Source organism: Argentina anserina, chromosome 7 (assembly GCF_933775445.1).
Source record: "Argentina anserina chromosome 7, drPotAnse1.1, whole genome shotgun sequence".
Classification (NCBI taxonomy): Eukaryota; Viridiplantae; Streptophyta; class Magnoliopsida; order Rosales; family Rosaceae; genus Argentina; species Argentina anserina.
In genome coordinates, this window is record NC_065878.1 from 18,735,196 (window position 1) to 18,761,865 (window position 26,670).

At 38.4% G+C, this 26,670-nt stretch overlaps 3 protein-coding genes, 1 long non-coding RNA gene and 1 other non-coding gene across 8 annotated transcripts; 4 read left to right on the forward strand and 1 right to left on the reverse strand.

Moving 5' to 3' along the window:
* Positions 1–8,264: 8,264 nt before the first annotated feature.
* On the reverse strand, positions 8,265–9,095 carry LOC126803168 (uncharacterized). Of its 2 annotated transcripts, none has more exons than XR_007673065.1 (2): positions 8,924–9,039; positions 8,265–8,820 (listed from the first exon to the last, which is right to left on the reverse strand). XR_007673065.1 is itself a non-coding variant. In XM_050530931.1 (2 exons), exons 1-2 carry the CDS (start codon positions 8,999–9,001, stop codon positions 8,708–8,710), a joined length of 168 nt encoding a protein of 55 aa, XP_050386888.1. In that variant the 5' UTR covers positions 9,002–9,095; the 3' UTR covers positions 8,265–8,707. The 2 variants fall into 2 exon arrangements, 1 of the variants encoding a protein (XP_050386888.1); XM_050530931.1 differs by having other exon boundaries at positions 8,265–8,797; positions 8,924–9,095.
* Positions 9,096–9,320: 225 nt separating this feature from the next.
* Positions 9,321–11,884, forward strand: LOC126802918 (uncharacterized). Of its 3 annotated transcripts, XR_007673025.1 has the most exons (5): positions 9,321–9,661; positions 9,829–9,972; positions 10,254–10,394; positions 10,577–10,659; positions 10,742–11,521. It is a non-coding gene; the product is annotated as an uncharacterized LOC126802918 (long non-coding RNA). The 3 variants fall into 3 exon arrangements; XR_007673026.1 differs by lacking the exon at positions 10,742–11,521 and adding an exon at positions 11,588–11,884 and having other exon boundaries at positions 9,321–9,972; XR_007673024.1 differs by having other exon boundaries at positions 9,321–9,972.
* Positions 11,885–17,702: 5,818 nt separating this feature from the next.
* Positions 17,703–18,684, forward strand: LOC126803723 (uncharacterized). Its single transcript, XM_050531475.1, has 2 exons — positions 17,703–18,241; positions 18,345–18,684. Exons 1-2 carry the CDS (start codon positions 17,703–17,705, stop codon positions 18,682–18,684), a joined length of 879 nt encoding a protein of 292 aa, XP_050387432.1.
* A 2,406-nt stretch (positions 18,685–21,090) lies between these two features.
* LOC126802856 (pentatricopeptide repeat-containing protein At2g39620) lies at positions 21,091–24,333 on the forward strand. Its single transcript, XM_050530565.1, is given in 3 exon segments — positions 21,091–23,921; positions 24,003–24,101; positions 24,226–24,333. A coding segment is annotated over 1 exon segment (2,640 nt). The 5' UTR covers positions 21,091–21,149; the 3' UTR covers positions 23,790–23,921; positions 24,003–24,101; positions 24,226–24,333.
* A 2,247-nt stretch (positions 24,334–26,580) lies between these two features.
* TRNAC-GCA (transfer RNA cysteine (anticodon GCA)) lies at positions 26,581–26,652 on the forward strand. Its single transcript has one exon. It is a non-coding gene; the product is annotated as a tRNA-Cys (tRNA).
* The last annotated feature ends 18 nt before the right edge of the window (positions 26,653–26,670 follow it).

Here is a 26,670-nt window from a genome sequence, read left to right on the forward strand (position 1 = left end):
CCGCTCAGAGTAGACAGAAGAGCTATGCAGACCTGAAGAGGAGACATGTGGAGTTTGAGATCGGTGATCGGGTGTTCCTGAAAGTTTCGCCTATGAGGGGTGTAGTGAGATTTGGCAAGAAGGGAAAGTTAGCACCGAGGTACGTTGGACCCTTTGAGATACTCGAGAAGGTGGGCGAACTAGCATATCGACTAGCCTTGCCTACTAGCATGTCGGGCGTTCACAATGTCTTCCACATTTCCATGTTGAGGAAGTATGTACCAGATGAGTCACATGTGATCGATTATAGCACCATTGAGGTGAAGGAAAATGCCACTTTTATTGTCGAACCGGTTCGTATTCTGGATAGGTCCACCAAGAAGCTTCGGAGGAAAGACGTGGAGCTAGTCAAGGTATTGTGGAGTCACCATGACGAGGGTGATGCATCTTGGGAGCTAGAGTCAGACATGATGACTAGATATCCACAGTTGTTTGTTGAGTGAGTTTGAATTTCGGGACGAAATTCCTTTAAGGGGGGTAGAATGTAATAACCCTAAATTTCAAATACGATTTTGAATTAATTTGAATTCTATAAAATTTGGAATTTTATTATGTTTGGAAGTGATTGGTTGCGACGTTATAAAACGAGCGACGGATAGGTTCTCGGAACGTTAAATTGAAAAACGTTACGTTTCCGCAACGTATATATCGACTTTTATTCCGTAGTTCGGTTGCGAAAACTTTCTTCACGAAAGTCGTAGAGCTCGTCGATACGAGTTCGTGGATATGTGACGCGTTCGAATCGGACGTTGCATGTAAAAGTTATTAACTACGGAAGTTAGTTCCGATTTTGGGAGGGGGTATAAAAGGGAATTTTTAGCTAGGGTTCCCATAATTGGAAACCCTTTCTCTTCTCCCTCCCTCTCTCTTCCGCCGCTCTCTCCCTTTCTCTCTTCTCTCTTCCCTCTCTCTCGGTTCCTTCTCCTCCTCCCTCTCCCTCTCGACCCCGAGTTCCTCCCTTCCCTCTTCTCTTCTCTCTCTCTCGAGGTCCTCTCTCTTCCTCTCGAACCCGAGTTCCCCCCTCTCGCCTCTTTCCCGATCCCACGCGACAGATTGAAGCTTGGGGACCTCATCGCCGTGCTTCCCCATCGTCGACGAGCTCGGGCAAGCTCGCCACCGCCCCATCTCACCCTCGCACCCGCGCCAAAGGGTTGAGCCTCTAGTTGCCGTCTACCTCCACTGCTGCTCGATCTCCTCCACTTTCATCGTCGATTCAAGAGCTCTACTGTGAGATTCAAGGTAAGGATTGATGATATTGATGTTGTGTGTGGATTTTGGATGATTTTGGGTTGGATGTGTGGAGATCGGAGGGGGGTTGGAGGAGGTTGGAAGGAGAGGTTACCGCCGCCTAGAGGCGGCGCGTGTGAGTGCGTGGAGTAGCCTAGGGGCGGCGTGAGGCCGTGGGAAGGGCGGAGGAAGGAAGGGGAGAGTTTTGGTGCGGCGGTGGTGCGACACGCGCTGTTGAGAGTGTCGGCGCGTGGGCCCCACGCGCGGCCCGCCGGAGGTGGCGCATGTGCCACACGCGCCGCCACGTGCGGCGGTGGGACAGTTTTGACAGAAGGGTATTTTGGTAATTTACTGTGTACGGTAAATGTAAATGTAATTTTTATTTACTACGGTAAATGTAATTAAATTTTACCTTCGGTAAATGTAAATATAAATTACTTTCAGTAAATGTAAAAAGTAATTTGTAAAAGGGTAATTTAGTAAATTTTTATTTACTGAGATGGTATTTACCTTTAAACAGTACGTATAGGTATATAAATACGTATATAGTATTTATACGTACAGAAATACGTATATAATAATTATACGTACAGAAAATATGTATATATTATTTATATGTACAGAAATACGTATATAGTACTTATACGTACAGAAATACGTCTATAATACTTATACGTACAGAAATACGTATTAATTGAGTATTGCACAGTAACCGTGAATAGTGAACAGTGAACAGTAACTTCGTATAAACCAAAATTGCTGAACAGTAACCGTTTATTACTGTTTTGGCATTTAAAGGTTTACGAAACGATTCTAAATTCTTTTCTTATTCTTTTAAGGTGATCGTTAAATCGAGGAAAGGAATTAGCATCGGGAATTGTGGAATTACGCTCAAGTCAATAAGGTGAGTAAAATCTCACTGAATTACGAATCTACCCTCGTGGTGATTCAACATTTTTGCAAGTGTGTTTATTAAATGAATTATAACATGTATATAATTTAGTGGACTACATATATACAGTATAATGGTAATAAGTACATATATATATATAGTTCGTTAAATTACATACTGTTATTAATTCATTGAAAATAGTCAATTCGGTGACAGAAAATATGACATGTATAGGATATAGAGAACGATGTATATAGTATAAATGGTAAATAAATACGAATACATATAGTTCGCTATATACTATACTGTTATGATTTTATTGTGGTGATATTGTGAAAGTTTTAAAACGTGCAATATGATGTGTGATTATTGTACGTGATTTTATCACGGAAAATGTGAAATATTGTGATTTGTCTTCGGACGTGATGTGTGATACAATATGATGTGAGATTATTGTACATGTGAGGCAAGTCGGAACCTAGCCTTTGGCCGGGCGAAAGTTACGATACAGTTAGAGCTCTAGTCTGTCTGCCATAGTACTGCATGGGAGGTAATAGGTGGTTATCTGCTCATGGGTACTCAGCTTGTTTTGGATGTTGGGTGGCGGGTGGTTACCCAACATCAGCGGTATACTAAGTGAGGGGTAACAGATGTGTACCAGCGCTCATTAGTTACCATTTTGTGAAAGTATTAGAGTGACCAGATGGGTTGCTCGTTTTCTCATGATTTTCATTATACTGTGTTGATGTGGAGTTGTGTCTTTTATGAGACGAGAGTTATTTTAATATTTTACTCATACGAGCTGTAAAGCTTACCGGGTTTGTGTTGCAATCCCGGTGCACCAATTTCAATGGTGTAGGGGATACTTCCGCAGGTGCTGAGTAGTGGTGATTGAGTGACGACTCCGAAGACTCGAAGTCGATCACATTCAGTCGTGGTGAGGTTCCAGTGTGGATTGTGTGTGAGATTTGGTGTGATTTTATTTGTGAGGTTGTTGTGAGGATTATACAATTCCATTTGTTATATGTTGAATTATCATTTGGGTTTGTAATAATTGGCTTGACTGAGTTATATTTTAAACTCAGATATGATCCGCTGCAACATTAAAATGATTTCGATTTCATTGAGATTATTTATGTGTTTAACAATTTTGAGATTTTGAGTTTTTAAGCTCGAAATTTTGGGGTCGTTACAGTCTGAATTTAGAAACTGTGGCCTCCCGTACACTTGACTCTATTTCATTATACTCAAATTCTTGAGCATTGATGAGTTGTACATGAATTGTGCTCCTTTTGCTGAATACTCTGTTTAACATCTTCATGTTCCTTTTCTCAGTGAAACTAGGGGATTTCCAGGTAAGAAGTTTAGGTTCACTAAACTTAAAGTTGCTTTCTTCTCCTGGGTAGGAAGGTAAGATCACCTTGCTAGCTACATTTCGAACCTATCAGAATTTTTTGTAATACAAAATGCCTGATAATTTTTTAGTTTGGATTCCCTCTTGTTAGTTGAGAGAAGCCAACTTTGTGGCATAAGGCTTTTAGCCTACCTGCTTTTGAGCTAAGCAGGCTCTGATACCAGCTACGGCGGATCTAACCGATGCTAAAAAAATTAAGGGGTTTTTGATCTTCTTCGAAGACTTCTCAAAGAGCTTTAATATTTTCTTCAGATTCATAAATTCTACGTTGAACTCTATATATAATATCCCAATATTTTTTTGTATTTCTGGGAAGGTTATTCCTATATTTGATTAACTTTTTATATTGTTCTTTTTCTTCTTGAAGTTCTTTCTGAGAAATTTTAGCAAACGCTAATAATTCAAGTCTAGAGGTTATTGCAATTGCTATAATGATAAAAAGATAACTGTTTACCTTCGAGTATAGGATGACTTTATATATTTGTAGTACGTAAATAAACAAACTCACAAATCAAGGCCCACCATGCTCCGTCAATTATATTTTTTTGTTTTTTTTAACCTAAATAGTACCTAGGGTAAAAACAATTGTGAACAGTACCCGCTGCATACGGTACAACGCTGCACAGTAGCCGAATCCATAAAGCAATAACTTACTGATATATATTTTCGTAGGGTCGTATACGGTACAAAGATTTATACCATACAAATATTTACAATTGATTGAATACAATCATCACATTAACAATAATTTCATTGAACTAATTACAATATTGACAACAAAATTATCACATTCATTTTACACATTTACATATAATTGAATAAAATTACCATTATTATAACAATTTGTGTAAAAACTTGTAAAATATTATAAATGAAGTAATTACCTATAATAGAACTACAATTATTTTAATAATTATTCGTTTTATCATAATGACGACAAATTTGTAGTCATATTTATAAATGTGGGAACCATATACTGGTCGGTACTTAAGAAAATTCCATATTTTCTTTGATCTAATTAGTAATTACTGAGATATTGGATCTTAAGAATATGATTTTGTCGATCGGCTCGATCTGTATACATCTATATATATATTTAAATTGCATTTGATCATGTGCTCGATAAATATTGAGGTGGAATATATATGACGTTGGAACGAGGATTATTGAATGAATTAATGGTTGATCGATAAATCCCACCATTAACATGGTATTATTTTGCCGCTGAAGTCATGAACATTCATATGATGACACAGAAGGGTAAAACTAGCTACCATATGAATTGAATCACGAATTCCCTGACCGCAAAACATGCGCATGCAGTTCCCAAACTGGCCGGGATGCATCTGGAGAAAAAAACTGTATAAACACTAGGGACTAAATCATAGCGTGTGATATGTTTTGCTCAAATTTTTAACCAAGTCATAATTAAGTTCATAACATCTCCAACATCAAGTCGTACTTTCACTTCAAGGATGATAAAACTATTATATAGCCACGTAGATGTGAGTGTATTCTGATCTATTAGGGGATACCCAGCTAGGGTTCTGGACCAAAGTCCTTCTATATATACCTGTCAATTTCAAATCTGTACCATATACTGAAAATTACGATTCAGTGATGACCCAGGCTATCGATCTAGCTTGTAGCCCACTCCATTAATGAATAGATCCTTTTTTTATATAATCCAAACTCAATGGTAATCGAGCAATGCATAATCAGTCAGCACCGGCCAAAGGAAAACAGGTTATGCAGATCTAGAGCAGCTAGCCACGTACATACGAATCAAAACAATCAATTAGTTACTATAGCTAATTAACTAAGTTTGTCAAAACTATCCCCATCAGCATGCACTAATGATCTCATTGGTAAGCTCTGATCTTGTCAATCATGTTAAGAAACCCCTTACCCAAGTCTAATTAAGTTACTAATTTTGAACAACGTAACAAGAACTGGGAAATTAGTGGCAAGCTGGTTAATTTATAGCTTCTGGCATAAACAAAGGTTAATTACTACTATAGTCCAAAAATCAGCTGAATTTTTAGCTGGCCAGCGACATAATAATAACGTTAGTGAAAAAAGAGCATTTCGATTTTTCAGCAAAGATCGTGTGTCCTACATATAGTTTTAGATATATATCAAGATTTGGTACCTCTTTGTGTGGAATTTGATTTGAATGTAAAAACCACTTTTTTTTCTTCTTTTATCTACTCTGTATATACACACACACATATATTAAACCATAAACACAAGGACCAGGACTATAATCTAAGAGCCTTCCGGTCGACAGACCTTCTATATATAAACAATAATGGGGTTTGCAATGTGCTCCCCACGCGGCTGTGTGTTTTTATATTCTTCTACTAATAATTTCCCAGAAACATGTACATGCATGATCGAGCAAGTAGTAGTACTCTAACATCAGTAACATGGGTTTTAATAATATATACATATTATACATTCATATTCTCGTTGTCAAACTAAAAGAAAAGTATATCTAAGACTACATGCATGCTAAAATATTAATATCAACTGGACATTACCTGCCGACTTATCTAACCAGCTCCTTCCTCGAGCATTCATACCAGACCCTAATGCAGCTGGAACAACTTAGTACTAGTACTTCAAATAGACTCATTCATTTCCAGTGTGAATAATGCTGTTTCCGGTAGCTCAACAATTGATGCAACTGTTTTGGTCTAGGTCTGACTTTACCTAACAAGATTATGAATTAAGACCTTATATATATAAGCCTTCTTGGCAGCGAACTCGTCTGCGATTCCGGCCACCGGTGATGTTTAACGACGGCATCGACCAGTACAGCCGCACTCCCCTTCTCCAAGTGCTCTTGTCTGTGCCGACCAGTTGGAATCTCGAAATTTCAGGTTTATGGACACCGTGCGGAGATTTCGAGATTCCGACCGGCACATAAAAAAGGGGCCGGGGAGAGGGGAGTGCATATATATATATATATACATATATATATATATATATATTTCTTCAACTGCTTTTTGCTTCCTGGTCAAGCTTGTAGCTAGCTTCTCCAGTTTCCAAGTTGACTTCCTCATCATTATTAGAAGAGTAGTAACTGATGAACCCAGTTGGGATTTGAGAATTCGGATCTGGTAAGCAGTACCCAACTTGAATTGAATATGTTATCTCAGTTGTATATGTGAACCTTTGGAGCATAATAATTTTCTAACTTGTCTGTTTACAGTGCAAGCAAAGCCCCGCCGCCTCGATCTGGTTTGGTTATGACTTTGTGATTATGCGAGTGGTGACGGTAGAGAAAGGAATGGAGTTGGTTTCAAGATGAGACAAGAAATGAGAATAATGTGCTTCAAGACTAAATGAAAGAGATTGACCAACGACATGGTGTGCTTCTAGATGCGCCACACTCCTATAAGTCTATAACAACGTCTTGATATTCATGTGCTCAAAGATCAAGTAATTGCCAATTTGTCATACTATATGAACCCACCAGTGAATTAGTCAATTAGTGTTAAACTACTACGGTTTTCTTAAATTCGAAGACAAACTTTTGCCTCTTCATGTTGATTGCTATAGCAGTATAGCATATACATTCAAGGACTTGTTTCAAGAGGGAGAGGTGATGTAAGAGATGAGTTTTCTTTTACAGTACTATTGACCATTTTTTATAGAAATGGAACTCTGACTTTTTATGCAAGGTAAATACTCACTATTCCAAAAAAAAAAAAACTCACTACCCTTGGCTATAGTATACTACCAGAACTTCGAGCCGTGGCGGAAAGAGGAGCTACTCCAAGGTTGGTTAACAAGGGTTTAGATGCTTCTTCAGACGAATTTAACTAACTCGAAACAACAGACCTGCGCAAGAGAACAGATTGCATCCCTAGACTTTGTATCTCTGAATATAATTACAAACTTTCAAAACTGAACTCAAGAGTGGGGAGAGATGGTCATCACGGATGGTAAGACCTACTGATTGGAAATTATAGAATCATAGATGATGTACTCAAGGATGGTAAGACTTGTTGACTGGATACTATTCAGTGAAGGACACCGGAGCACAAAGTATATCAGAGGCTAGTGCTGAAGTGCAATTATGCATTACAGAACAAAGTCATATCAGAAGGAAGGGAATCCAAACGCCAGCGACTAACAAGATGAGTTCACTGCTACCCAACAAGCCTCTATCTATACCACAATGGATAATGACAAAACAAATCCTCTATTTGAAAGGAGTACTGATTGGCAATGGCTAATGCAAAAGTGAAACAATAGGGCAAGTCTAAACACTTGGATCTGTTGATTTTGGTTACACAATTAGGATCTATTTCACTCTAACAGTTCGTCATGAATCAGCAGAACATGCAATCTATGGTGCTACATAAAGGTCTAACATAGATTGTATAATTTAGCTTATAAGAGCAAAGATTATAGAAATGATATGCAAAGCTACAAACAAAGTGTTAGTAGATGGAAGATCAACATGAAAGAATTTCAGCTTAGTAAGTTGGTATGAGTGTATGACACCAACAGTCCAACATGAGTCTATTGCGGATGTGATGTTTCATCTGAACACCCTCCCATTCTGCAAGCAACTCAAAGTTCAAACAAACAAATTTCATGAGAGCTTACCACATGATTTAGACATTAAGACATTAAGCACACCCGGTTTCAAGAAAGTCTAATATTCTAGTTCAGATACCAGCATTTTCCCATACGATTTTTGCTATGCCAGTGCTAAGAACTCTACATTTGCACGATCAGGCAGAAGTAGAATTAGAAAGTTATGTGTATTGCTTCAACTGTCTACTGGCACCAACAACTGAGTAGCAGAAATGGTAGCCACTACGGTATCCAAATACTACCACTATCAACAGAATCCATTATCAATTTTGCAAGAGTTGCAGCAGGCGCAATCGTATTGTCGTGATGCAGCTCTGTTTTCCTCAATAGTTTATAGACCCACAGCTATTTATTTGTAACATCACAGCGGATATCTCACAATCTAAAAGTTCACAACTAAAATCAGACTAGTACCTCCCAATTACACAATGAACCACACAAACCAATCACACAGATTAAAAAGAACTGAACTTGGGCTTGCTTACATACAATCGTGATGGTAATGGCTCAAAGCTAAGAAGCTAATTATCAGCATCATTGGTTTTGGCTTCACTAAGATCCCCAAACTTCTCCTTGAAGGCATCTTGTCTCTGCAGCCACATCATATGCCCCTGAAACCCACAAAAGCTCCCACCTTTACTTCCCAATTAAAAACCACCACAATCAGTCAATCACATTACAAGTTCACAACCCAAAAACCTCAGTGCTTGTGTGAGAGTAAGGTGTAGAAGTAGAACCTGAAGAGCAGCAGCCCACCCAATTAGGAGTGATGCAACCCAGAACTTCTTGTCCTTCAAAAGCTTCCTGGCCTCCATCCCCCAAGACCCCTTATACCCTTAAACCCCAAATCCAATCAAAAGTTCAGAACCAGTTCTAATTCCAGATGCTGACACCTTGGAAAGCATGGAGTTTTGGGCCTTCTGGGAAGGAGCATTCTGAATTGCACCCCGGATCGCCCAAAAGGGTTTTGCTGACGTGGCGAGGCGGGATTGGTCTGTTTTGAAAACAAAAATATCAGCACGTGGGGGAGTGAAATCGAATTGGCAGGTAAGTTTGGGAAGGACAGGATAAGTATGACTTTGAGCTATTTCCGTTGACCACACGTGGGAAGCCGTTGTACTGGAGATTGAAGATCGATTTCGGTTGATGCGATTGAGGATTTTGGAGGCAAAGAAGAAGAGGTGGAAGAAGACGAAGATGACGATGCCATTTTTGAAGACCAGAAATCCCCACCCGACGTGGTTTTATACTTGCAGAAGTTCAATGAATTTTACTGATAATGGCGTCGGCGACTCCATGGGAATTGCCGGAAGCAACGCAACAACTCCCCGAAGGTAGCTTATTGCAATCCCCATCGTCAATTCTCGTGTATGCCCACACTCGGCAAATGGTCACTTGGCCACTTACTGTTCGGCTGTAATGGACACCGGAGAACTGAACCTCTTGGTGATGCCCTTGCCTTTGGAAGCTTTCAGGTAATTCATTTTATAATGCTTGTTTAGTTTTGATATTGTGTCCGAGGTTTCAAACTCTGGAGAGAATACAGATCGTTAGTGTATGCATCTTGTAGTTGAGGTAATGGGTCCTTCTAGGATGAGTTTATGCTAGTCATGTTGGAATGAAAGTTATCTGTTTTAATCAGGAGATTCATTCAGCAATATTGTCCGTTTGGATGTTGATTTATAAAGTATTTTTATTCTATGAGAGAATTAGAGAAAGGACACAGCTTGAGATGCCCAAAAAGACAGCCTCAAATACCTGCGTGGATTCCGGTTCTGTCTTTAAGGTATGAGTTTCGTATCTTCCCATCTGGGTTTTGTATTTAAGGTTCATGAAGATGTAAAGTTTTGATCTTTATTGTGATATGCATTACTAGAAAACCAATGTGGTTGAATCTGTGTTAAATGTACAAACGGTTACATCTTTGGCGTATTTGATATGAGTTGTGCATAGGGTAGTTGTTGGTTTATTGAATCTAATGTTTGAGATTGTGTTTGGCTCTTTTTTTTGTGCAGTGAGAGATTGTAGTGTATGCATCTGATTTTGTCTGTTTTGTGATGATTGCAGTTAATTTTCCGGGCGTGGCTATCAATTTGCTTTCACCAAGACATCACTGTTCTCGAACACTGGTGGCATTGCCAACCGGACTTGGGAAGACGTTTATCGCCGCAGTTGTGATGTGTAACTACTTCAGGTGGTTTCCTGAAGGTAAGTTTGCTCACACGTGCTTTTTGTAACCAGCAGCTTGGTTTGGCTACTATTCTCATGCTTTGATTTGTGTAATGTGATGCGGTCAATGTTGCATCTGTGTGAGCCGCAACAGTGTTGGGTGTTGATTATTTGGAATTTAGTATTTAAGTTAGTATTGACTTCGACCTTTCCCTTTACAGGAAAAATAGTCTTTGCTGCTCCTTCTCGATCGCTTGTTACACAATAAATAGAAGCTTGCCATAATGTTGTAGGAATACCACAAGTAAGCTCTTTTTTTTTATCAAATCCTTGCTTCATACGTACCGAGAACATTTATCAGATGATTTTGATCAAACTGATTTCAGGAATGGACAATCAATAATTCAATATGACAGGTCAGATAAGTCCTCCGAAAAGAGCATGCTATTGCAAAACTAAACAAGTGTTCTTTGTTACTCCACAAATGCTGGAGAAAGACATTCATTCTGGTGATTTATTCTTAATCCGTACGCCTGCAAAAAAAATTTCTAAATAATATATTTGTGCAAAACCTTCCTGGGTTTTAGGCTTATTTTGATACTAGAGAAGCGGTCAAAAACATATACACATGTAAGCTAGTAACTAAATCTATGGAGGAAGAGAGAGCTGCAGTCTTTCAGATTGAATTTTCTACTCTTTGCTGCTTCATAACGTTTTCAGCATAAATATATTCCCAGACCGCAGTTTATATGTATAGAATGATCAATGATAGGTGTTACTATTTTTCTTATTTCCCCATGAAAAAACTTCTTTCTATTTTTCTTATTTTCCCGTGAGAAAACTATGCAAGTGCTGCTTATGTTCAGACCCTGTTCACACACACACACACTGGATATATCTCTGTCAGAATCTCCAACTTTGGGCACTTTTCTGCTCGAGTGGCTTGGCAAATGGTCTAGCAGGTTGCTAAATATTTGTGAAGCGGATTCCCAGTATTTTAATATTTCATGTTTTCTTTTACTTTTCATTATCGCTTTGACACTGAGCTCCATTCAGGTAAAAATAGCCGTTAGTACACAGGCCACTTGAACGATCTGTAATGTGAACTCTGCCTGAGGGAGCATGATATGTGTGTGTGCATAAAATTGTTGTATGTTTGCAGTTTGTCTTATAAGAAAGTATGAGAAATATGCATCATCACTGGATTTAACTTATGAGTTACTTCGTTGCAGGAACATGCAAAGTTGAATACTTGGTATGTTTGGTGATTGATGAAGCTCACCGAGCATTAGGAAACCAAGGAAAGGCAAGGAAAGACATATGCTAAAGCTCACGTAATTTCGTCACAATTTACTGTCCCCGTGGTTCGTTTTTGTTCAACAAGGAAAGATGAGAAGCGTAACGTACAAGAACTTGTCTAATGTGCTTGTTCTATTTTTATCTGCTATATAAGAATACAACAAGGAATGCTACTTTTTTTAATGATTGCGAGCTCCTGTATTCAGTAATACTTCAACAGGGAATGAACAATGGCTACTAGGATTTATGGGTGAATTAGCCAATAAGACATCACAACTTTCATATAACAAAGTGTAGATATTTGCACATGAAATAATTGGCCACATGTCTTATCCATTTCTAACTGTTCGAATCACCGGTAAACCGAAAAACCATTTATGTGCCATAAATGAGGACTCATTAACAGGTTGAAAAGGCTAAAAGTCTTTTCCATCTCTAAGACTAAGTAATTTTTGTCTATGAGTGTGTGCGGTCGAATACTGGAATCCAATTTGGCAAGACCCTATGCAAATGGGGATTTATTATGTAAAAACGCGTATTTTTGAGTTGACTGAAGGTTCGGATAGTCAAATGATATTCAAATCAAACAAAATTATGACAATTATACTTGCCTCCATATAGTCACTTCATAATGTGTCACATTTATATCTAACCTAATATAAAAATGTTATAATACTTTTAGTGGAAAATTTGGTGATCAAAAGCCTAACCTATTGATATGGTCAATGAGACCGTCAAATGTGAGCGGTTCATATTTTCAGGCATCTTGTTAAACTTTAATTGAGTTTGGATCTCGTATAACCATCCGAACATCCAATCAATTGAAAAATAGGCATTTATCCAGCACAAAACCTCATTGACCGAGCACGTCGTAAATAGGATTATGGATTTCGACCGCACATGACTCTCCATAATTAAGTTTTCTGGAGAATGTAAAAGAGTTTCGGCATTCGCATCCCTGTAATAGGTCTACCCTTAATAGGTATTAGTGGTGTTTTCGGTTTTTATGGTGCGCAGATGGTCATACGATGTCCAAATTGGATGAAAATTTTATAGGACGCCAAAATATATATATTGAAAACATCTGACGGTCTGATTGGTGTCTAGGTGTCACCTTGATATAGTTGGTTATAATGAGGCACCTTTATATCTAACTTAATATAAATATTATGATATTTTAGTGGACAATTCAGTGATCAAAAGCCTAAGTTACTGATATAGTCAATCAAACCGTCAGATGTGAGCGGTTCATATTTTTAGGCATCCTGTTAAAATTTCATTGAGTTTGGGTGTCGTATGACCATCTGAACATCAGATCAATCAAACAATAGGCGTTTATCTATCGCAAAACAACATTGACCTGGCACCTCCTAAATAGGATTACAGATTTCGACCGTACAAGATGACTTGCCATAATTAAGTGGTCTGAGGGATATAAAAGAGTTTCGGCATCCGGTGATAAAAAGCCTTAGTTACTGATATGGTCAATCAAACTATTAGATGTGAGCGGTTCATATTTTCAAACATCATGTTAACATTTCATTGAGTTTGGGTCTCGTATGACCATCCGAACATCCAGTTAACCGAAAAATAAGCATTTATCCATCGCAAAACCACATTGACTGAGCACATCGTAAATATGAATACGGATTTCAACTGCACAAGAGGACTCGCCATAATTAAGTGGTCTGAGAGATGTAAAAGAGTTTCAGCATTCGCATCCCGGGAATAAGTCCACCCTTAAGGCGTATTAGTGGTGTTTTTGGTTTTTAAGACGTGTAGATCATCATACGATGTCCAAATTGGATAAAAAAAATATAGGTCGCCTAAATATATATACTGCAAACATCTGATGGTCTAATTGATGTCTAGATGTCGCCTTCATATAATTGATTCATAATGCGGCATATTTATATCTAACATAATATAAATGTCATGATAGTTTAGTGGACAAGATGTTGGGATGGCCGTATCAAGTTCAAATTGAATGAAATTTTAACATGTTGTCTAAAATTATAAATAGATCACATCTAAAAGTCTGATTGACCATATCAGAAACTCAGACTTTTAAACTATTATGTATTTAACTTAAATAATAAATTACTATTTAATACAAATACTAGATATAATAAAAGGCCGGACATAAATATTATTTTTTATTTCTAAATTTTTCAACACCTCATCAAGCAAAAGAAATTTTTCTTATGATTATTGTATTTAGATAAATTCATTTTGGGACTTAGTAACTAAGCTGAATAATTGCATGGATAAATATGTAACGTTTGTGTAGCGCTTTGCCTGAATGCTACTAGTTGTCTAGTTCTAAATTGTGCTTCATATTTTTCTAGATCGGTTTGATTGTGCCTATGCGAATATTACAGTCAAAGTATAGATCATAATCTTGGTTTTTTTTTTAAATTTGAATAAAGATCATAATCTTGTGAACTTGGTATCAATTATCTGCTTCTCTCAGCTACTCGTTTTTTTTTTTCAACACTTCCGTGCCTTTGATTGAACGTTCTATCAGGTACCTCCCTAGAATGGACTGTGTAGTGTGTACTGAGTTATATCAGAACTAAGAACTTGAAGTTGCTACGATGGATTGAAATATCGATACTTTCCTCGATATTTTCTTAAAATTTTATATTTTTCGGCATATGAATATATCTTTTACATACCAAGCATTTATCGAAAAAAAATTCAAAATTTTCCGAAATTTTCCGATATATCCAGAAATTTTTAAAATTTCCCAATATTTTCATAATATACCAAACATTTCTTAATGGAATTTTTCGATATTTCCCGATGTATCCAGAAACTTTCGAAATTTCCGTGTCTATCCCTTGTGAGAACAAAGCTGTAGCCAACTCTACTACACCAACTTCTTGTTATATATGACTCTATTTAATATTATATATATATATATTGCATTCCATGTCGCAATATTCATCTAAAATTGAAATAAAACCGAACAAGTTGTTGAGGAGAATTGAACCCCGTTCACCTTATTACAATCTTCACAAAGCTATGGTTATGGTCAATGCCGAGAAATGCTTAATCCGAACAGAAACTACTAGTACCACAACTCACAGTCAATCCCCCACAACTCTTACGGTTGACATTTAAGTCAGTACATGCAAAATTAAAAGGGGATGTATAATTTAATGACCATTATTAACAATATACCCATGGCTCTACCCAAGGACATGATCTATCTTTTTATACTTCATAGATCCTCTATGTAGTTCTAAATCACTCATGTTATTTCATGTTTAATGTATCATATGTAAATAAGGTGTGATGGTTTAGCCTTCTTTAAGGTTCACAGTCATTAAAAATATTTTTAAAGTAGATTTTTAATAATTATCGACATTATTTCACCTCATATTACTACAACTCACTATAACTAATAGTTATATAAAAATTTCTTATGACATAGTAGATAATTGATCAAATAAACATCTCTAAAAATTTCATTAAAAAATTTCATGTTTTTATATAAACTTTCATCAATTTACTCAATTATTTTTTTTAAATCGAAATAAGAAATTTTTAATTTTTAGACTCTCGATATTTCCGTTCTCGCGGAAATTTTAGTCCTTAGCTACAAGTACCAACATAGAACTACAGAAGATAGTCAGACTTGTAACCGTCAACAAAAGGCGCCGGTGGCATAACGCAACAACCTCATCATGTAGTAGTATCTGATAAAAGTGCCAAACCCCTGATATCACAACAAAGCAGACACGGTCAAAGGCCAAAAGTTGGACGGATTTAAGTGATGCACAGATAATAGGATCATGCAAACAAAAAAAATCCAAGATCCATAAGATATTTAGATCAGAAGGAGACTGCATTGTGTATGTCAAGTCCTTTGCAACTCCCCTGACATGGGCTACATATTTTCAAATCTTCTTGATTGCTTCCACCTATAAGAGTAGGAGATAATCTAAATCACTATTGAATAGCCCTGAAAATCACTCATGATAAACAAAGAGAGGCAACAAGAATCACCTGCTCAGCCAAAAATATGATTTCAACGAAATGGTATAGTTGCAAATCTTTGTTCTTGTCAGCGACCTGTAAGTCACAAGGTTGAAGATAAACCTTTTTAGTAAATGGCATACAGAGATCCATTGATATAACATGGTGCCATCACTGCCATGAATTAATTTATATCACAAATCAAACAAGCTTTCAGGCCATTCAAGCATCAAAAGTTATCTTGTGGTCTTTCCATATTCATTTTCATATGGACTAGACATTTTCTCGCACTGTTTCAACTATACTTCTAAAAAGTTTCACATTTGCAAAACAAATAATTAAGAAAAAGACTAATTAAGCAATAATTAACATGAGCCGCACCTAACCCACAAAATCAAATCAAAACTGAAAAAGTTAACCGCGATACAGGTTGACTACAAAATTCTTAGCATCAACCATTTAAATCTTTATGCAAACCAGGGAGAATAAAAATTGCATTACAAACATTGTCTTCTCCTAAATTTTTAAATATTAGCTTATACCATTCTTTACGGGTACAATCTCCTCATCAAGCTCAACGAAACAGCATTGCTCACGTTTATGAATGCATCAAAAGCTTTACAGAAACAAGACATGATACATAGCAAAATGAGATATGATAATTAAACCACCAAAACCAATGATAATTTCAAAACTGGATTGAAGTTAGAGCTAACCTTGGTGATCTGTGTGTCACAATTCATGTCAAAAATCAAAGTGGAATAAATCATGGAGTAGTGGCCTGGAAATTTCTCCCTGGACGTAAGTAACTCGCCTGGGCTCCACTGTAAGAAACCCCAATGTGGAAGAATAATATCAAACAAACCTGACAGGTGTGATTGGATCATTGCGGTCTTAAGCCAAAATGAAAGTATTAATAGAAGAAAAGTACCCACAGACACACATCAGGTGGTGATCCTAAATATCAATAAAAATTTTCTTTTATAGAGAGACCTCCATGTAAATTAAATCTAGGAGGACATCTAAGGCAGAGCTTGTTCCATATTATCTGAAAGCCAAAATAAAGCCAAAACCAGCAAAGTACGAGCTATGTTGCACGGATACGGCAGGCAGAGGCGTGTCGCTGTGTCCGACACGTCCCGACACGCCGATACGACACGATACGCCTTTTTGCCGTATCGGACACGCCACGTGGCGTATCGGAAAAAGTTGACTTTTGGACACGTTGACCGACACGGTTCCGTCGTTTAAAACCTAAAAATCTCTCGAAGCTGTTCTGCTTCTCTTCTGGCTTTCTCCTTCCTTGCGACTCCTTTCTCCTTCTCCTTCCTTGCTGGCTTTCTCCTTGCAACTCATTTCTCCCTCAGCCTCAGCCTCAGCCTCCAGCCTCCAGCCTCCAGCTCCAGCTCCCAGCTCCTGCCCCCTGCTCCCTGCCTCTGCCTCTGCCGACAGCCTATGCCTCTGTCGACAGCTCTGCGTAAGGTAATTCAATTTTTTTAAAAGTTTAGATTATTGAATGGGTGTTGAATTGTTGATTGTTGAACTGTTGATATGATTTTAATGGGTAGTGTTTGATAGCTCAATTGGGTACTGGGTAGCGTTTGATAGCTCAATTGGGTAGTGTACTAGTGTTTGATAGCTCAAGTCGAAGTAATTAGATGTGATGATTGAATTGTTGAATACTTTAATAGGATGAGTTCAAGTGCAGCATTAACCGAACCATCGTCCGAACGTAGTGTTAGTAGTACAACTGAGGTGGGAAATTTAAGTGCTCCTCTTTGGAAATATGTTATTAAGCATACAGTGCTTGATGATGATGGAAACGTTGTCAAAGCTACAGGAGGAAATGTTAGCTGGGAATGTAAGTTCTGCCATGTGAGTTTCAATGGGTCACATTCTAGAGTTAGGTCTCATTTACTTAAAGAGAAGGGCACATGGGTCAGGATTTGTAGCAAAATCAATGATGAACAGAGTCAAGAAGTACATTAGCTTGTAGCCTTTTATGAGCAAAAGTTGCGGGAGAAAGCTCCTAAGAAAGTTTCTTTGCCTCCTTCAAATTTGTCTATGTCAGAAAGAACTTACTTTCCCTTGGAGGAGAGGAATGATGTAAGCAAAAAGAGAAGGGTGGTGAGTCCGCATCTTACTAAAGCTTTCAAGATTGAAGAGAGGCAACAATGTGATGCCGAAGTTGCAAGATTGTTTTACAGTAGTGGATTACCGTTCAATGTTGCAAGAAATCCTTATTACCGAGGCTCTTACCTTCGTGCTTCACACATTCCGGGTTATACTCCCCCGGGGTACAATGCATTGAGGACCACTCTTCTTGATGATGAGAGGCGCCACATTGAACGGGTGCTTCAACCTGTTAAGAAGACATGGAAGGAGACCGGTGTGAGCTTGTGTTCCGATGGGTGGACCGATGATCAACGGAGGCCATTGATCAATATGATGGATGCTTCCACCAATGGGGCTATTATGTTAAAGGCAATAAATTGTGAAGGCCAATATAAAGACAAGCATGAAATTAGTAGATTGCTTTTGGAATCCATCAATGAGATAGGTGCCGAACATATGGTTCAAGTGGTGACTGATAATGCCCCTGTGTGCGCTGCTGCCGGTGCAATAGTTGAGACTACACATCCACATATCTTTTGGACACCGTGTGTGGTTCATACTCTCAATCTTGTTTTGAAAGATATATTGAAGGCAAAGTCACATGACCGGGGTGAGTGTAGAGAAAGAGTTGGGGTGGCTTATTGAAAGTGTTGTCAATGATGTGTGGTTTGTCAAGAACTTTATTATGAACCATGGCATGCGTTTGTCTATGTATAATGATCATTGTGCCTTGAAGTTGCTCACTATTGCGGAGACAAGATTTGCCTCTCATTTTGTGATGCTTAAAAGGTTTAAAGAGGTGAAGAGTGGCTTGCAACCTATGGTTATTAGTCTAAGATTGGACATGTATAAGGAAGATGATGTCAATAAGGCAAAAGCGGTGAAGAAGATGCTTATTGAAGAAAGGTATGGGACCAAATTGATTTCATAGTTGCATTCATGGGTCCTATATATGAGATGATAAGGATGACGGATTTGGATAGACCTTGTCTTCACTTGGTTTATGAGTGGTGGGATGTGATGATTGAGAAAGTGAGGAATGCAATTTATAAGCCGGAATTTGCAAGTGTCTTAGTGGAGAAGGATGTAGAGGTAGATCGATTCTATGATGTGGTGTACTCCATCTTAATACATAGGTGGACTAGGAGTTCTACCTCTCTTCATTGCTTAGCACACTCCTTGAATCCAAGGTATTATAGTTCTCAATGGCTTGAGGAGGTTCCTAATCGGGTTGCTCTACATAGAGATCCCGAGCTCAACAATGAAAGGAGGAAATGTCTTCAAAAGCTCTTTTCGGATTCCCAAGTTCGCAACAAAGTGATGGAGGAATTTGCCTATTTTTCATTGAACATGAGAGATTATTCAACACCCGAAGCTTTGGAGAATAAGTTTCATTTTGAGCCTATAATTTGGTGGGCAAGTTATGGAGCTTCTACACCACTTCTTCAAACTTTGGCTCTCAAGTTGCTCAAGTTCATCTTCTTGTTGTGAACGCAATTGGAGCACATATAGTTTCATATATGGTTTGAAGAGGAACAAGTTGGAACCAAAAAGAGCTCAAGATTTGGTTTATATTCATACCAATCTTAGACTTTTGGCTAGGAGGGATCCTAACTACTACAAAAGTAAGGAAATAATGTGGGATCTTGCGGGGGATGGCCATGAGTCATTGGTGGAGGAGAATGTGGATATGCTAGAGCTTGCAACTTTGTCCCTTAATGAACCGGCATTAGAGAGGGTGATTTTCAATGATGAGATGGAGTCTTGAGGCCTAGCTATATGGAGGTAAATTATATTTAAATATTTGATCAATATGAGAAGATTTACTAGGTTCATATATAATTGGCTAGCTTTTATCACTTGCATTTTGACTATTTGATGTTATTTCTTAAACATTGTTATGCAATTGATAGATTTTACAACTTTATAATAGTATTATTAATTTATTTTATATATCAAAATTATATATAAATATTTTTTATTTTCCGTGTCGGAGCCGTATCGAAAGAGGAGTTTTTGAGATTTGCCGTGTCGCGTCGTGTCGTGTCGCCGTGTCCGTGTCCGTGTCCGTGCAACATAGAGTACGAGTAACAATGAAAAAAGCTTAATCTGCGACAAACTCTAACCAGATTACTTGTAGTTTCACAGGAAAAAAAAACTATAGAATGGCTAATAATAGTACATAATAGCATAATCAAGGTCTGTGGATACACATCAAGGTCATTTTCCTCGTGGTATTCAAGGGTTGATATACGCAAGTTATCAATAATTTGCTGAACGGTCTGGTAAGAATACAGAGAATATGTAATATTGTATAGAGTTGTAAATATGTTCAATGTTATTGTAAGAATACAGAGAATCTCAGTACAAAATAGTTACTTACATCCCGGTGTTGCGGACAAAAGCTAAAATTCGAAGTTGCACTTGTGCTGCCATTAATTGAAAGTGTATATATCATTAGTATCTTCTGCTTTAATAGCTATTTGAAACCAATCCAACAACTATGTAGGCAGCCATAATAAGAAAATAAAAAACAAGAATACCAAAATATCTGGGAAGAACCGAAGAACCAAACATAACTAATACATCATAAAGTAAATAAACATACCTCACGAACTGCAACACTAGAATAATGAAGCAAAGCCTTTCTAATGGAGCTAATTCTTCAATCATAAGGTTAAGAACAAATAAAGTGGAGAATGATATGAAAATATGAACACCTGTTGAAGACAAAATTGTATACTTGAATGAGTTGAATCAAGATAAAAACTCCATGAGAAGAAATTAAAAAAGAAAAAGAAAAGAGAAAGTTTGAGCAATTAAAGAACCAAATCTCTTCAGGTATCGGAAACAAGGACCTCATCATCATACGACTAATTCCAAATGCAATGAACACGGCACCTCAAGAGAACTATAATATCAGAGAAACACCAATCATGTATAGAAGTCACTCACAAAACAAAATTCAAAATAAATATAATGAGTACTGAAGAATGGCACAATTTCAGATTCAAAGAATCACTCATAGTAGCAAGGGAAAACAGAGACTAAGATTGAAAACCCAATTACACTAGGCCTATTCACGAGAACAAGCTATTGATTAAGCATCAAGCCATCAACAACAAGAACATAAATATAAAGAGCATAACTACAAAATCATAGGATACAAGTCACTCACAATCTGGGAAGGGCGAATGGGCCGACGCAGATTAACAATCTCAACAGAGGCACCGTTGGATTGGGTCGGGCGAGATATGCTCGCTGTGGCTGCAACCAACGTGCCGAATAAAAACGTGACCTCCGCGTGCAGGTGGTCAACAGACGAAGCCTTCTTTATACTTCAAACTTCAAAGTTCAAACCAGACAGACAGAGAGCCATTTGAATAGTTTGGCACCATGATCATGAAAGCTAGCAAGAATTATCAACACTATATTGGCCTAATCTCTACATGCAAAGACTTGAAGTCCCTACTTCAAATCCACGCTCAAGTAATAGTCTCAGGTTTTCAACACCACACTTCCACATCGACCCATCTCATAAATTCCTACTCTTCCTTCCAAAGATGCAACCTTTCGCGATCAGTTTTCAATTCTGTACAAAACCCAAGTGTTAGATTATGCAACTGCATGATCAGAGCTCATACAAGAGCCAAAGAGTTCAAACAAGCTCAAGAAATGTACCATTCTATGTTAAACCAAGGCCTAGAGCCTGACAAGTACACCTTCAACTTTGCCCTGAAAGCTTGCACTGATGCATTGGATTTTGAAGAGGGTGTACTGTTGCACCGTGAAGTAGAGCGGAGGAGATTAGAGTGTGATGTGTTTATTGGGACTAGTTTGGTTGATATGTATTGCAAAATGGGGGAGGTGAAATGTGCAAGTGAGGTGTTTGATAGAATGCCTGAGAAAGATTTGGTGGCGTGTAATGTGTTGATTTCTGGGTTGTCGAAAAGCGAGGATCCTAGTGAGGCATTGTGGTTTTTTAAGAGGATGCAATGTTGGGGGGTGGGGGTGGATTTAGTGAGCTTGTTTAACTTGGTTCCGGCAGTGTCTAGATTGGGAGACATCGATTCTTGTAGGTGCATTCATGGGTATGCGGTTAGGAGGGAGTTGGGTTCGGAGTTGGCAAAGGGGTTGGTTGATATGTATAGCAAGTGTGGGAATGTGGATGTTGCTTGTAGGATTTTCGATATGATGCAGGGTGGAAAGGGGAGTGGTGTTTTGTGGGGGACAATGATGGCAGGGTATGCGGGTAATGGATGTTTTGTTGAGGTTTTGGAGTTGTTTGATAGCTTGAAAGGGGAGGGGAGTGAAATGGATAAGGTTTGCATTATGAGTGCGCTTCTGGCTGCTACTGAGATGAGAGACTTGGAGAAAGGGATGGGGATTCATCGTTGTGCTTTAGAATCAGGACTCGATTCTGATGTTTCGGTTGCTACTTCTATACTGACCATGTATGCAAAATGTGGAGAAATAGAGAAGGCGACACAATTATTTGAGGGACTTGGTGAAAGAGATTTAGTTGCTTGGTCTGCGCTTATATCTGCTTGTGTCCAGTCTGGTTATCCTGAAGTGGCATTGTCTCTCTTTCGCGATAGGCAGAATGAAAATCTTCAACCATGTGGCATAACATTGGTCAGCGTCCTTACAGCATGCGGGGAACTATCTTATCTGAAATTTGGTAAGAGCATACATTGCCACACTGTTAAGGCCGATATTGATACTGATATATCTACTGCGACAGGCCTAATTTCCATGTATGCTAAATGTGGATTCTTTACCCCTGCCTTCATTATATTCGACAGAATGCCATCAAAAGATATTGTGACATGGAATGCACTTATAAATGCATATACCCAATTAGGCGATGCCGACCATGCTATTGATGTGTTGAATGAGTTATGGCTATTTGGAATAAAACCTGATGCAGGAACGATGGTTGGTATGGTCTCCGCTTGTAGCTTATTAAATGATCTAAATCACGGTACTTGTATACATGGACGAATTATAAAGAATGGGTTTGAACATGATGCTCCTTTGGAAAATGTTCTTATTGGCATGTATTGCAAATGTGGTGACATTTCGTCGGCTGAATTTCTGTTTAGAAAATCAAGATTTATGAGAGATATGGTATCCTGGAATGTTATGATTGCAGGATACATGCAGGGTGGATGTGCCAGGGAAGCTATGTCTGTGTTTGACCAGATGAAATTAGACAACTGTCAGCCGAATTTAGTCACATTTGTAAGCATCCTTCCTGCAGTGGCATCTCTGGCAGCAATAAGAGAGGGCATGGCTTTTCATGCCTGCATTGTCCAGAAGGGGTTTCTATCTAATACAATGGTCCAAAATAGTCTTATTGACATGTATGCTAAATGCGGACAGATCAATCACTCAGAAAAATGCTTTCAAGAGATGGAATTAAAGGACAAAGTTTCATGGAACACAATGCTTGCAGCGTATGCAATGCACGGGCAAGGGGATCATGCTATTGCACTTTTCTCACTTATGCAAAAGAGCTCTATCCAACTTGATTCTGTGTCATTCATCAGTGTCTTGTCTGCCTGCAGACATGGGGGTTTGATAAAAGAAGGAAAGGAAGTTTTCCTCCTCATGCGTGAAAAACACCATCTTGAACCAGAGTTGGAACACTACGCTTGCATGGTAGATCTTTTGGGACATGCTGCTTTCTTCGATGAAGCTCTACATTTTATTAATACGATGCCAATGGAGCCTGATGCCAGAGTCTGGGGGGCATTATTAGGGGCATGCAGGGTGCATTCAAATGCAAAGTTGGGAGAAGTTGCGTTGAGTCATCTTGTTAACCTTGAGCCCACAAATGCCTCTAATTACATAGCTTTATCGGATATACATGCATATTCTGCTAGATGGGGTGATGCTTGCAAGTTAAGGTTAGAGATGAAGAGCTCTGGGTCGAAGAAAACGCCAGGATGTAGTTGGGTATAAGTCCAAAACCGGGTTCATACGTTTCAGGCGGGTGATTACAACTACCCCCAACTTGGAGCTGAGAGCTAAGAGCAAGTTAATTGACGTGTCATATAGGTCATTACTGATAGCCTATGACACAAGACTATACCTTCTTGTTTATGATAGCACCACTAGAGTCTGGCACATTCCAAATTAAGCTTTACTGGGACATTGCCAAAGGTGATAGCAGTCTTTACCTCTTACTCTTCCACATAACCACATTTGGTTTTGCTAAGATGTCTCATTGTTCTCAATATGCAGATTCGGTTGCGCACATACAATTTCTGGATATACTCTTGTGGGCCATTTGAAGATGGAAAGTAAGAGAATTTGATCTGCTCTCACTCTCCATCTCTTAAGGTAGGGGTTTCGGATTTGTTTTTCTATCTTATAATACTTTGTGCATATACCGCTGGTTTACTAGTATATATATTGATGTTGGCTATGATTTACATGTATGCTGTTTATACTTCTGCAACTTAAGCTTTCGATGGGTTTTGAACCACAAGGGTGATTGAACAACCTTACGTTCATTCACCTAGCACCAAGATCTGGAGCTCGTACATATATGTCCTACTCTTAATAGGATTACACGCTAATATCCCACATCGGAGAAAAAATAAATTCTACATATGTTTATAAGCAACTACGTCAAGGCTAAGGTCACCTACCTGACATGGGTAGGTAGCAATTCACATTGAGTACTGATAGCTTATGGAACCACGTCTCAGGAGATCGTCGAGCCCTAACCCCCTAGGGGCGCCCCTACTCGCGAGGGGTAGCGGTAGCAAATCCCAAATTTGGCAATCGGGGAATAAGCACTCCAAAGCTGGAGCCCGCGCCCCTGGGTTATAGGGGCATCCCTACCCACAAAGGGTGGGTATCTTTTTTTTCGCTGTGTATATCATCAGAACACTACAAGAAGATTTGAAAGAAGCTTCGAACTTGGTCCTCAGTGATTGCATCATTGTCTTCTTTTATCCTTCACTGAAATCCTTCAAGTCTCAAGTGAATGCAACAAACAAAGGATTGAAGGAAACTCGGCGTGAGGATTTGTTTGGGTAACCACTAGCCAAGAATGAATGCCCATATATGACTGTATAAGCCATGCCAGAATCATCTCTTGAAGTTCCATTTTGTGAATGTTCTTGGCTTCTTGCCTTGATAATTTCTCCCATACTTTAAACAAAATGTGCAAGAAGGGTGTTTCATTTTGTCATGTAGAGGATGACTCTCCTTTGGAAATGACTAATCAGGATTCAGGAGCCAGACAGTAATTTTCGGAACCCCACCGTCTTCCAAAATCTCGTGTTCGTATTTCCGCACCAACAATTCTTCTTCTCACAAATAATGATTCCAAAGTACTTTTCCAAACATTGAAACTCATGACTAATCATGATACAAGTTTTTTTTTCTAAAACTTTTTGAAGGTAAAAAAAAACAATAAAATTCATTAATTGGAACGTGTCTTCAAAATTGTTCAAGATTTTGGTGTTTCATCAAATGAAACATGCTATGGTACATCAGAGTTTGCATTTTTTATTTAGAAAATGATAGTTATATTAACCAGTCAGAAGACACGCGCATAATAAGTTGTCCTGAACATAGGTAAAATTAGATGGTAACAAAGCCACCCGGTACGAGTATTAATCCTATGACAGGTAACCTTCATTATAGATTATGCAAAAATAACCTAAATTACCAATGATGAACTGAGCAGTTTATTAAACCCCTATAACAGATACTACTGTCATCTAGAACTTTAGTTAGTGTGCAACAAATAGTATCCAGAGTAAAATAAAAAAGATTCACCCTTATATAGCTTAAGTGAGGGACATTGAAATCTAAGCGACCTTCTTGCTCTTGTTAGGGCTAAACAACATTTTTTGGAAATCGGGCCTAAAACCCAATCTCCAAATTGAACCCACTTAAATTTGAGTCTAGACCCAGGCCCAAGAGCCCGAGCCCACGTCCAAACCCTAGCAGGCTTGTCTCTTCCAAGCTGTCGTCGCCTTCCCTGACAATAGTAGAATCCGACCAATTTATTCACCTGTGCCGGCGAAGCACCTGCATCACATGGCCAAACTTTCATCAGCGGTACCCACCTCAAATCCAGCGCAGTCAAGGTCATGGTCATGGTCATCCTCACCAGCAACCCCGGTATTTATGAGGCCACCGCATGACAACCATCTTTGATTCCGATTAGAAGCAAAATCATCTTCCCCGGATTAAACCGGTCTTCCTCCATTCCCGATGAAACCAGTTTTTTGACCCAATCGAGGTCCTTGAAGCAACTGGATCAGAATCTGTGTGGCTTCGCCGACGAAGCCATCGTAGCTCCTAGCCTGCGTCCCCACGAATTCGCCATGATATGACCGGAAGAGTTGGAAGCCCACCGCTCGTAATGCGAAACCTTGGTTTCATCTCTAGAGAACACTTGCGAATTCACAGAGCATCTGTAATGACTATATATAGTTGTCGCTTTGAAATTTTATCTTTACATCAGAGTTTGCGTTAACAAGATCATTCCAAGTAAAACTTTCAATTAATACTCACAAATTGAAATCTAACACGTAGATTACATCATATAGTGATGCATGTCAACACAATATCGATGTATATGAAAGATCGAGTTGTAGGACAATCAGGCACAATTAATCTCATCAAGCTCTTGGAGGGGAGACTGTCCCTTAAATAACAATCTTTAATTGGATCAAACAAAATGATTTTTGTCTTTAATGGAATAATAAGTTATTTTCTCCAATATCTAATTTCGTATATTTCTTAATTCTTAAACAGAAGGTATAAGTAAAATATTGTTGCTATTCTTGTCATTTAAGGGTCCATAGCTCAGTGGTAGAGCATTTGACTGCAGATCAAGAGGTCACCGGTTCGAACCCGGTTGGGCCCTTTTTTCCATTTCTTTCAT